Here is a 12,362-nt window from a genome sequence, read left to right as displayed (position 1 = left end):
TACCAAATACAGTTGACAAGGGAATCATTCACGATATACCTTTTCATGAAGGAAAATGCGCGCCACAACGTCTTTTTCCACTGCATCATGTTCACCCGTTGCATTTCGCTGTGTCAGCTGTTCTGGAAGGGGCTGTTACACGAAACACATACAGTTTAGCAGTTGCACAAAAGTTCAATACTAACAATGGCATTAACAACACATGTTACAGCAAAAAATTCTTGTTGAATATTCTAAATATCCGAATGTTATCTTCCATAGCAAACATTACGCATGTACATCAGCTGCATTATTATGCTCACCACATCTATGGTTAGCTCAAGGTTCATGCCAGCGTCGACGTCATTTGTGGATCGGTCACACTCTTGTACTGTGTTTTTGCCAGGGTCCAACCTACACTGCCAATACAGCAACCCGGTCAATCCCACCAAATAGGAAGGATGACAATTTTGTTACCAAATGAATATTAATACATGTCGCGTGTATAGATAACTTACTCTGTCGAAGGAACATCTTGAGAATCTTGGAGAAAGGAATCAGCGGCTTCCCTTTGCTCGTGCTTAGACTATCTATCTCGGGAGGTGGCGAATAGGTCATTCCTGTTCTAAGAGAGGAGTTTTCCACTGCAAAACTACTCAGGATTGTGGTAATCCACCAGTAGAAAAAATGAACTTCTCTCTCGTATTTGGACAGGACTGATATACACATTCACAGGATCTAGGCTTACCTATGACCAAAGCTTATGTCGTGTTAGGTGGTACAAACTTTTTATTTAGAAGGCTATGTAATCATTACATCTATGCACACATGGATACACTTCTTCTATTAGGATTAACAAAAGCACATTTTCAGCTTTAACCCTGTGAAAATTGGCATGCATTGGAATGTAATTATGTAACAAAACTGGCGCGGTAAGCACGGCAAGGGTATAACTGTAATTCAGCCCATGGAACGCTACATGGATTACCATGTCACCGTGAAACATTCGGGGATATAGAAGCAAGTAGCAAGCGATAATCCTTCTCACTTGATGCATGCATGTTCCGCATGAATGCTTCACATGGCGATAAATTCATGCACATATGTTGAAGAACGTCTCTCTCTTTCTCTCTTAATTTTATTCAATGCATTTCCTTGTTATCGTTTTTGTTTTCATACTTAGTATAACCACTCTTTTTTCCTTTTTTTATTTTTATTTTTTAAACGTGTAAAGCAGTCACGGTGCTTTTACTCTGTCGCATGAACTCCGATGAAAATTGCCTATAATGCTATATTTTTGTTGTTTGTTTCGGGTGACCCCTTTTTGGTTTATGAGAATTTGAAATTCTAAAACTCCTCACATTTGATCGTCTCTGTAAGTTTGGTATAATTTGCTTATGTAATCACTACAACAAAAACGCCACTTAGCGGCGGTTCCTGTAGCCGTTTAGCGGCGGTTCCTGAGAACGCCGGAAGATAGGGCGCGGCAAAACGGATTGCGGCGGTTTTCGACAACCGCTGGAATAACCGCCGCAAAATACCATTTAGGTTTGTCGGCGGTTATTAACTGCCACAGTATGTGAAGGAAAATTGCTAATAACGAATTTGCGGCGGTTTGTCGCGCAGGAAAATTTTTTTTATAGTTTTGCGGCGGTTTCAAAACCGCCACCAAATTCAAATTTTCCATTAAAATTTTAAATTTTCTACTATTTTGCCTATTTTGACAAAGAATGCTTAGTAAACATTAATTTTTTTTAATTTTAACTAATTTAAACAAATTTAAACCAAGTAAAACAACTCAATTAACATAACAAACTAGATTAAAGTTATGCAAACATAACATATATAACGAAATTGTCATAATATCATCCAAAATAAAGTAAGAATGCTCAAGTTGGATAAAATAAGCCTAACGTACTAAACCAACTTAAATGTAAAAGGTATCCAAAACCATTAATTGAAATTCAAGATTTTTGTTGCGGGTTGTGATTTCTAGATGAAGATGGCCATGCACATGACGAGTCCGGTGTACCGCCCACAAAAGCCAGCTCTTCAACAATCTCAACTGGCAAATTGCCTCCTAACTGTTGGACTACATATCCCAAGACCTTATGTATTGACTGTCTCTTCGCTTGCTCTTCTTCTAACTTAGCCGTCAATTCTGCAATCATCCTCTTATCCTCTGCATTGGACTCTGCAGAACCCGACGGTTGTCCAGCAGTGTTACCAAAGATTTAGGTGGGACATGGTCCAACACCTAGGGCACGAACTCGTCCTGGGTGCTCCTTTCCGAGAACTTGTGCTAGCGAGTCATTCTGTGAAATGTGCTTAGAGGATCCATCCTGCCTCTCAACATTCGCAATTGCTTCCTACAAATATACAACATTGGAAAGGAAGAAGTTAACAGTAGCACCATATATACAGTAAGCTATATATTGCTTCAAATTTTCAAACATGACTTACACTAATAACACGCGCATCAGGGTGGATATATGAGCCATCTCTTTTCTTATGAGTCATGATAAACAACTCTCCTCTACCAACGGGCCTTCCTTGCTCTCTCTCCTACATCGTTGATATTGACACAATTTAGTAAACAACAACATTTTCCAAGAAGCTTAATCAAAATCTTAATGCAAATGATGACTTATTACCACTTCGTCTTTTTTTCTTGCCAAGATTTTGGAGCCCCCAGTATGTGTGTAAAGTTGCTTGCTCCGATTTAAAGTGTTCTGTTTACACTTTTTCTATGAACAAATAACAAAACAAATGCAGATGAGAAAGATATGATGAATATCAACTGTAAGGGAATTACTATGTATACACATGTTTTTATGTGGATATAATAAAATATACCAAGGCTTACCTGCGTTTCTTCATTCAGGCGATAGTCAACGAACTTTTTCCAATCATTTTTGTCTATTCCTTTTGGGTGATGCTGAAGATTTTCCTCATAAGTCCTTATTTGTTTGTAACACCTATGAAACAAGTGATGCCTTGAATCCTTCCAGTTCTTTCCTATCCTCTTCAAAATATCACGCTTTATTTTTCCTCCAGCATCGTCCTCATAGTAAAAGACCCGCTGCAATTATTTTACATTGTCATTAACGAAGACCAACAAACAAGTATAAGATTGATATATTTAAGACATGCCACAACCATTACAGGCTAATTTAAATTGTTGAAGTATGATCCTCAAATTCAGTACAAGTAGTCGCAATTACGTATAAATGAGAAGTATTTAAATGATGATGTGAAAAACACAATATAAAAATTTTTCTAACCATATAAATTACCCATGCAAAAGACCTAAAAAAAAACCGAAAACTAAAATTGCTTAAATTGTAGAAGCTTAAAGTTTTACCTTAAGCATGTTGTACGCATGATCCCTCTTTGCTTTGCTCACCAGCTTCCAACTTTCTAAGTGTATGGGGAACCGGGAATAATCCGCACCCAAACTCCCTATGAAACCACTCAATAATCCTGTCGCCTGACCAATCGGTTGCAGCTCACTGTTAAACTGGAGTACTATTTTCGTATTGGAAGGGAGGCCTATAGCCTCCTTCACGCTCAGCTTAGAAACTTTTCTCACACCGTCCTCTAAGTGTATAGGAAACAAAATTACTCTCTAATCATTACACAAAAGAAAAATAGAAGTAAAGGACTATAAAGATCACTGTTTACGAAAATGGGAGGAAAAAATGTTTATCGATAACAGTAACTTCCCATAAATCTGTATCTTTAGATTTCTTGTTGTTATGCTGACCTTCGACTTCTTGAGCAGCAAACAAGTCGTCGATGTGGTCATCAAACGACGGAACTTCATCCACCTCTGGGTCGTAATCCTCATCCCCTAATTCATGATCAGCCACTTCCACGCAATGCCGAGTCTCTATGTTGTCTGGTGGAGTTTCAGATATATAGAAATTTTGAGGTGTATGGATAAAACAGAAATTGAGAAGAAATAGGAAGTGATCAACACAACATTTGACAAATTAATTTAACGTTAATCAATTCAAATAGTTTGTTTTTGGATTTTCCTATCACTTTTAAATTTAAATTATGCAGTTCCTTTTTAATTGCACCAAATCTGTTATGAAGTTACCGTATTTACTTAAACAAGATAACTATTGCCTCTTTTAAAAATGTAATCTGAACCACCTGCATAATTTAAATGGAGTTAAACAGTTAGGATAACTTAAAAGTAGTGAATACTGTTTTAATTTCAAAAGTTTGTTGAAATATTCAGTTATGAATATCTGTGATTCTCAAATGTTATAAACGTGCTTATTCAATTATATAAATTTCACTGATAAGCATTATAATCAGGTCACATAAAAATAAGAAAAAGTTATTTTTGAAGCCAAAATCACCTATCTGGTTCATCTCTTATTGGGTTTCTGTGTAAATATTTTTCTATATGCTACTTTAAACTGTTTCACATTAATTTGTTCTGATTTCTTACGACGAATCTCGTTTTTTGTATTTCAGTTTGTTGAAGTAATTAAGTTTCACACCAAAAGCCAATCAAATGGATCTTCAACCAGGTAAGTAACATTGTGTTTCTGCGTCTCATGTATGTTCTATTTGAAACCTTGTTTTATAGTTCTTCTAATTTCAGTATAAAAAAATTAAAGGCCCCTCAAAAAAATAAGGTTTTAGTAGAAAAAGTAAATCACTAACAAAACCGAGTTCCCAATAGCATAAAAATATTAACAACATTCACATTTCACAAAGTCAAATACAATTTATGAACAGTACCTTAACCCAGCAACTCAAATTATATTATCAACAACAAATTAAGAGAACAAATCAAGCAAAACGTCAATGTCAAAATTTTCAAAAGAGGCATAATGCTGAATAGATGACCAGAGGTAGGGACAGCGATACATCAGTTAAACAATCATTCAACTCACAAGACGCATAAAAAAATAAAATGTCACCACTACCCGAGTAACTAAAACAGTAATTTTACTTTTATTAAGAACAGATCAAAAAATCATGAAAAACCAAACTCAAGAAGCAGTGTTTAAGCTAACCAAAGGTAGGGACAACGAGACAGAGAGCGATATTGACGCCGACAAAATGCGAGCTCCACGGCTACAGCGAGTAGAACAGAGACCTCGACTACGACGGTGATGATAATAGAGACTTCGGCGTTGACGGCGACGAGAAGAGTGAACTCGCGGCGACGGCGAGGAGAAGAAATAGCTCGACAATGCAATCGTCGATGAGGTTGAGGCGTTGCTGCAGAGCGGTGGGGGCTGCTGTGATTGCACTGGGCGATGGCTGCGGAAGGGGTTAAGAGAGGACGGTGGCGGCTAGGTTATGTTTCTTTTGATTTCATTTTTCAGATTTGGGGCTGGAAGGAGTGGGGCTTGCGGGTAGTCCATTAGGGGCATTGTTTTTTTTTTCTTTTTCCTTACTAAAAATCAAAACATTACCGTGTTGCCCGGGCAAACCATAATTAGCAATATATAAAACAAAGATAGAGTACATCAAAGAATAGAAAAAATAATCATACGGAGATCAAAATAGTAAAAAATTCATAAAACCAACAACATATATCATATAAACAAAAAGAATACAATAAAAACTAAATAAAATTCATATGAACAAAATAATAAAAAAACTGACAATAGAAAAAGTAAAGTTTACTCGTTCATTATATTTATAGGAGTGTAGATGATGCACACAAGTGTAACAAGACCCCTTTTTCTATACTTTATTTTTAAAGTAGTATTCATTTTTCATTGTAATAATTATGAATTAATACATGGTGATAACTAATTGCTATTGTAGAGAATGTTGAACGAGAAGAAGAGAGAACAAGTTAATATAAGAGTGGGGATGAGCCAATGATAAATATGTAAATAAATAATGGTAAAAAAAAGAATGATAAACTTAAAAATAAAAAATTTTAATAGAATAATAAAACTAGAGATAATTTAAAATATTGAATATAAAGTTATTAGACATAAAAGTTTTTTAGCCATTAACATTATACGAAAGACATTAGTTATACACTGTGCACTTTAAAGTACATAGACAAACTTTAAATAATAACAATGCCAAAACCATAAAAAATACTAATAAGACTATATGTGGTCCTATTTTAAGAGAATATTATTTGCCATAATTTCTCGTATGACAGTAAGCGAAGGAAACACATTTTTTATATTTTGCAAACCATTTTAAATCTCATATCAACTGAAATTCGCTAAAACTAAGTTGCTTGCTAAAACTATATCGTCATAATTCTGATGGATGCAAAAGTTTACCTTTTTGTTTTCTCATCTTTTCTTACGTCACTATTAATTAGTTCGCTTTATTTTGATACTAAACTAGATATTGATAAAACCTGGATTTCAAAATCACGGAATAGTATGGAATATAGGCAAGGACTGAATCATTTTTTAGACTTTGCGTTTGCGAATGCATCCTCTGATGGCATGATAAAGTGTCCATGTCCTAAATGCGGGTTTCAACTTATACAAACAAGAGAGGATGCATACGACCATCTGTTGTTACGACCATTTCCCCCTGGATATACTATTTGGGTGCGTCATGGTGAGAATCCGGTTGAAGAGAGTCCTAGATTGGGACGAGTAGATGACAATCTGATACCCCAAGTGAATTAAATGCACCAAATGGTCAATGAGGCCTTCAATTTCACGATACAACATGGGAGTGAGGATATCACAACAATCGAACATGCAGAAGATGATGAAGACGTGTTACCGAGCTTGTGTGAAGGTCCAAGTCGTGCGGCGCGGGATTTTAACGATCTACTGTCAGATGGAGAACAAGAGTTATATCCCGGATGCTCAAAGTACTCCAAATTATCGTTTTTAGTGAAGCTTTATCATATCAAGTGTATGTGCGGTGTGAGTGACAAGGCAATGACAATGATTCTTGACTTACTGCGGGACGCATTCGAACAAGCAAAACTTCCGAATACAGTGTATGAAGCCAGGAAGACAATAAGAAAGGTGGGTATTGAATACGCCAAGATAGATGCTTGTCCAAATGATTGTATGTTGTACCGAGGTGATGATGCGAACCTGACTAGGTGCAAGAAATGTGGGTGTTCAAGATGGAAGCAGAAGACTAAAAAGGGCTCTATTCTTAGGCTCAACGTACCAGTGAAGAGAAATGGAAAACCTATAGCAGCCAAAACCTTTCGTTACTTTCCCCTCATACCACGACTGCAGCGGTTATTCATGTGCAGCAAGACATCGAGTGATATGTTATGGCATTCACAGGCTTCTAATAACGATGGTTTCCTTAGGCATCCAAGGGACGCTGAAGCATGGAAAAAGTTTGACGCAAAGTATACAAATTTTTCGGTGGATCCGCGCAATGTTTGCGTAGCCTTGGCGAGCGATGGATTTAATCCCTTTGGGAATATGAGCACAAAGTACTTCATCTGGCCTGTGATTCTTATTCCGTATAATCTACCACCCTGGCTTTGCATAAAGCAGACATCTTTCATCCTATCCACGCTTATTCCTGGGCCGAAAATGCCAGGTAATGACATAGATATTTATTTGCAGCCTTTGATAGATGAGTTGAAGCAATTATGGGATGGCGTTGAAACCTATGATGCCAAAGAGGGAAACACTTTCAAGATGTGTGCGGCACTGATGTGGACTATCAGCGACTTTCCAGGATTGGGAAACCTATCTGGCTGGAATACGCACAATGGGTTAGCCTGTCCTACGTGTAACTTGGATGCTAAGCCACATCGGCTGAAAGACAGTCAAAAATGGTGTTTCATGGGCCATCGACGCTTTTTAAATCAGGGACACAAATACAGACTAGACCGGAATAGATTTGATGGGCAGGTCGAAGGTAGAGATCCGCCAAGAAGTTATCCGGAACAGATGTATTGAGGCAACAGTCAAATGTGCACGTTTCATTTGGGAAGAGTTCAAGTGTGACATCCAAAAAAAGATGCAATGGCCAGGATGTGGATGAAGATGACTCGCATTGGAAGAAGAAGAGTGTTTTCTTTGACCTCCCGTACTGGGAGGATCAGATGTTGCGTCATAACCTCGATGTGATGCATATAGAAAAAAACGTGTGCGACAATGTAGTCTTCACTATCTTAAACGATAGTGGCAAATCTAAAGACAATGTTAAAGCTCGCAGAGATTTACAATGCATGGGTATAAGGCCTAAATTATGGCCGGGAGAAGGTGGTAAATATCCTTCTGCAATATTTGCGATGTCGAATTCACAGAGAGATGTATTCCTGAAGACTTTGAAGAATGTGGTTTTTCCAGATGGTTACTCTAGCAATGTTGCTCGTTGTGTTGATTTGCGACAACGCAAGTTATCTAGGTTGAAAAGTCATGACTGTCATATTCTGATGGAACAATTACTCCCAATTTTAGTGAAGATTGCACTTCCGAGTCCGGTGTCCAATGTGATTGCAAATTTGTCGTCATTTTTCCGAGAACTTTGTGGGAAAGCCATAAACCCTATGCAGCTTGCTGAGCTTCAGAATCATGTTGTGCAAATCTTGTGTCAGATAGAAATGATTTTTCCTCCATCCTTCTTCACCGTCATGGTTCACCTCACCGTGCATCTCGTTGATGAAGTTACTCTTGGTGGACCAGTATATTATAGGTGGATGTATCCAATAGAAAGGTTAGCTATTTGATAAATCCTTTTAGTACATTTAGTTCAATTAATTATGTATATACTAAGCGTTTCATTGTATTTATATAAAAGGTATTTAGGACGTCTGAAGTAATATGTTCGTAATAGGGCACAACCGGAAGGCTCAATTGCAGAAGGCTATTTATCTGAGGAAATCCTGACTTTCTGTTCTAGGTATTTGGATAATATTGAGACTAGAATCAACCGACCAGGGCGAGTTGATGATGAGCCTATTGACGTTCGTCATAATTCAGGGGAAAGTATGTTCCCAGCTATTGGAAAGGCATTAGGGGCTGTATCGCATTTCGAACTCAGTCCAATGGAAAAACATCAAGCTCATCGTCATGTGCTAGTCAACTGCGATGCCGTGGTTCCGTTCCTTGAGTAAGTATACGCATGTATTTCTAAAACACCAATATAACTCTTTTCTCCCAGTGACTAGTTACACTAATTTTCTTCTCTCTAATAAAGTACATTTAGGGAAAACACAAAGCGAAGCTTGCATCATCAGACAAGGTCACAAGCTAAGATAGATAGTGTCGTCCATGCAGAATTTCCTCACTGGTTTAAGCATAAGGTTGACAAAATATTAACCTGACCAATGTTTTTTTAGCCTGGAGTTAGTACTAAATGAAAACCGATTTTAATATAAAGCATGAATGTTATGTGGTTCCAGGTTCTTATGGAAAGTACGCTTCAATCGAAAGACCTGCAGTTGCTTGCGTGCGGTCCCATGATTCAGGCCAGACGTTTTGGGGCGTACAATGTTAACGGGTATAAGTTTAGAACTATCTCAAAGGAAAACGAGATGAAAACACAAAATAGTGGAGTATATGTATCATCTAATATAAGAAGTTATGCAAGCATGCGTGATAATAGAGTGGCTGTTGGTGGTGTTCCATATTACAGAAAAATTGTAGACATAATTGAATTAAATTATAGCTGTTCCTTCACAGTGGTATTGTTCAAATGTGTTTGGGTTGATACCACTACCAGTAGAGGCATCAAACAAGACCATTTGGGGCTTACCAGCGTTAATTTCTCTCATCCAATACACACTGGTAATCGTGAAGAAGATGAATTGTACATATTGGCATCAGAGGCTCAGCTTGTATACTATGTGGATGGTGAAGTAGCTAAAGAATGGAGTGTTGTGGTTCATGTGAAACCAAGGGATTTGTATAACATGGGAGAAGAGAATGAAGAAGCTGAAGTTGGTTTTTCTCCACAGCCAAGGTTGAACATGTCAGCGGAAGGTGACATTGGAGATTTACTGTTGACAAGGGAGGAAAATATAGGAGACCTCATAGAAAATGCCTCAGAGAATTTTGATGATGTCGCGTAATGCATTGTATGATGCATTTTAATGTAATTTAAAAATGATATTTCTGTCATAAACTAAGTTAAATAATCTCAGCGTTGTACGTTGTTTTCTTTGGTTACTTTATACTTGTGTAGTTTTTTTTTTGCAGTTAAATATTTATGTCATTGTGAATTTAGATGAGTAAAAGCAGACTTTTTGGTTCTTTCAACGATTTTAATACGAAAAAGTTAGTTTACGTTAAATCTATAAACCTTCTACAGTTATTTTTCTTAGGGTTGCATTTTTCATAATATTGCTATGTACTAAGCAATATAATTTCAGTAGTGTTACGTTTTGAAAACAATAGTGAACATAACATGACGGTGGAACAGGATCGATGAAAAATGAGGACTTTTTGTCATCCTCTGCAAGCACAACAATTGCTATAGAGCTTCTGTTTAAGAAAATTGCCCAAACTACTAACAAGGGTGATGGTAATTGTCGAATATTTTGTGTTTAGTTTTAAAATTGTCTTAGCATCTTGTAGTTTGGTTTTTTTTCTAACTCAGTATTTAATGACTTCAGAGTTCTCATCTATGTATACTCATTCTATTATGTGCATGTTGATATTTTCAGTCTTACTTGAATATTCCGGAGAAATAGTTCCTGACAGTCTAGATGGAAAAGAGTCTGATTCAAAAGACATTTTAGATGATGTATCCTCTGTCGCAATCGATAGATCCATGCAGTTTGATCTGAATAAGGTTCCGGATGAAGAGGAAGAAACTTTAGAAGACCAACAAGATAAACAAGATGATATACATGTTAAGAAAATGTGCTTTGATCTGAACAAAATGCCATGATATGGAGATGAAATATCAGATCCTCTGAAACGTGAAGCCCATAGATTCATAACAGAGTATTTTTCGCCGGGTCAATACGATGTTGGAGAGAAATTTTGATCTTTTAATATAATAGTTACGCTGATTTCCTTAGTTTAATGATTTGGGTCGCAGTTGTACGCGTTTATTCTTGATTTAGGTTTAGTAAGGCATAACTTCAAAGAGGAGTAACTTTGATTCATGCTCTCTAGAACTTTGTTTTAACTTCATAAATATTAGAGTTTGATTGTATTTTCTTCTTTTACATCCATGATTGAATGCAGTTTTTAAATGCTAATAACGTCATCAAGAAAATCTTATTGGTAAATTTGTTCACATGAGTTAACATATATAGTTTACAAGTAACTTGTGAATATTGTTAACGTAAAATAGATGTAGAAAAAGTGTTACGAGTTTAAGTAACAATGATTTAAACATAAGTATCTTCAGTTAGTAATCGTTACTTAAATAGATTATACCTAGATGGTTATTACTAAAGACAACAATGGAATATGTGGTAGTACGCATTTTGCGGCGGTTTAAACGTAACCGCCGCAAAATGCCTAACAAGAAGTCACCGGCGGACATATCGCGGCGGTTTTCGAAAAGACGCCACGAAATGTTAATCTGACCGGAAATATAGCGGCGGTATAAATAAAACTGCCGCTAAATGGCAACATGACAGCAATATAGCGGCGGTTTGAACAAAACCGCCGCTAAATGTCGGCCTGATTGCGGCCCCAACCTTTAACCGCCGCTATATGTGCCGCAATTTGTCTTTTCGCAGCGCATTTACAAAACCGCCGCAAAAAAACCGTCGCTATCTTAAGGAATTGTTGTAGTGAATGATAGCTTTGTTCAATGTTAATTTTCTGTGCACTGATTCTTTGTCTTTCATGGTTAAGTAATCAAATGCCAATTTTCTTGAACGCGTTACATTGATTTTTTGGTTTGAAGTTGTTTTCTGATAGGGGGTAATGTTGGTTATGAACATTATTAGTCTATTTTAATTGGTTTAATTAACATTTTGATATATCTATTGAGTGTTATCTACATTGTGATTTATTTTAGGTAGTGACCTAATGTAGATCCTAAAACCTTCCCTGACTTTGTGTCAATATCTATGTTAATTTATACCACGTGTCTGAGTTTTTTAATTATTTTTCATTTTAACTTACAAGGAGAGAAGAAAATAGTTTTTTTTATTTAAATAAAATAAAGAGGGATCAATTTTTTTATTCCCATAAATTAAATTTAAAATTGTGAATCCCCTAAACCTACTAAAATATAAATCGTGCTAAGCTAATGTGTATTAGATATTATATTAAACACCACAGCATAGAACAATTCATGCATGAAATTCTTTCTAAAAATTACTCATATATCAATCATAGATTAGCATGATTTACCTTTTTTCACCTAAACCGGGTAGCGCAATTTACGTGAAACCGGCTACTCCACATTCTCTAACACGATTAACGTGCAACAACCTACCCCACGTTACTCTAACACGACTAAGAATATGCGCAAAT

At 36.6% G+C, this 12,362-nt stretch overlaps 2 protein-coding genes across 2 annotated transcripts; one reads left to right on the top strand and one right to left on the bottom strand.

Moving 5' to 3' along the window:
- LOC107607807 lies at positions 1,842–6,516 on the bottom strand. Its single transcript, XM_021107966.1, has 7 exons — positions 6,495–6,516; positions 3,696–3,880; positions 3,344–3,607; positions 2,846–3,061; positions 2,634–2,726; positions 2,443–2,544; positions 1,842–2,348 (listed from the first exon to the last, which is right to left on the bottom strand). Exons 1-7 carry the CDS (start codon positions 6,514–6,516, stop codon positions 2,214–2,216), a joined length of 1,017 nt encoding a protein of 338 aa, XP_020963625.1. The 3' UTR covers positions 1,842–2,213.
- On the top strand, positions 6,630–9,991 carry LOC107607806. Its single transcript, XM_016309708.1, has 5 exons — positions 6,630–7,687; positions 7,936–8,634; positions 8,755–9,030; positions 9,127–9,223; positions 9,323–9,991. The coding sequence occupies exons 1-5, from the start codon at positions 6,630–6,632 to the stop codon at positions 9,989–9,991; spliced, it is 2,799 nt and encodes a 932-aa protein (XP_016165194.1).

This window comes from Arachis ipaensis, chromosome B07 (genome assembly GCF_000816755.2).
Source record: "Arachis ipaensis cultivar K30076 chromosome B07, Araip1.1, whole genome shotgun sequence".
NCBI lineage: Eukaryota > Viridiplantae > Streptophyta > Magnoliopsida > Fabales > Fabaceae > Arachis > Arachis ipaensis.
Note: the sequence above shows the minus strand (reverse complement) of the source record. Positions and strands in the feature narration are given on the sequence as shown.

Excerpts from the sequence above, each read along its gene's own strand:
- LOC107607807 (XM_021107966.1), bottom strand. The coding sequence starts at position 6,516 with ATGGTCGTAACAACAGATGGTC. Across the intron at positions 3,062-3,343 it reads ATGCGTACAACATGCTTAAG|CGGGTCTTTTACTATGAGGA; the intron begins GTAAAACTTTAA and ends AAATAATTGCAG. Across the intron at positions 2,727-2,845 it reads GCCTGAATGAAGAAACGCAG|AAAAAGTGTAAACAGAACAC; the intron begins GTAAGCCTTGGT and ends ATTTGTTCATAG.
- LOC107607806 (XM_016309708.1), top strand. The coding sequence starts at position 6,630 with ATGGTCAATGAGGCCTTCAATTTCACGATACAACATGGGAGTGAGGAT. Across the intron at positions 9,031-9,126 it reads GCCGTGGTTCCGTTCCTTGA|GGAAAACACAAAGCGAAGCT; the intron begins GTAAGTATACGC and ends AAGTACATTTAG. Across the intron at positions 9,224-9,322 it reads CTCACTGGTTTAAGCATAAG|GTTCTTATGGAAAGTACGCT; the intron begins GTTGACAAAATA and ends ATGTGGTTCCAG.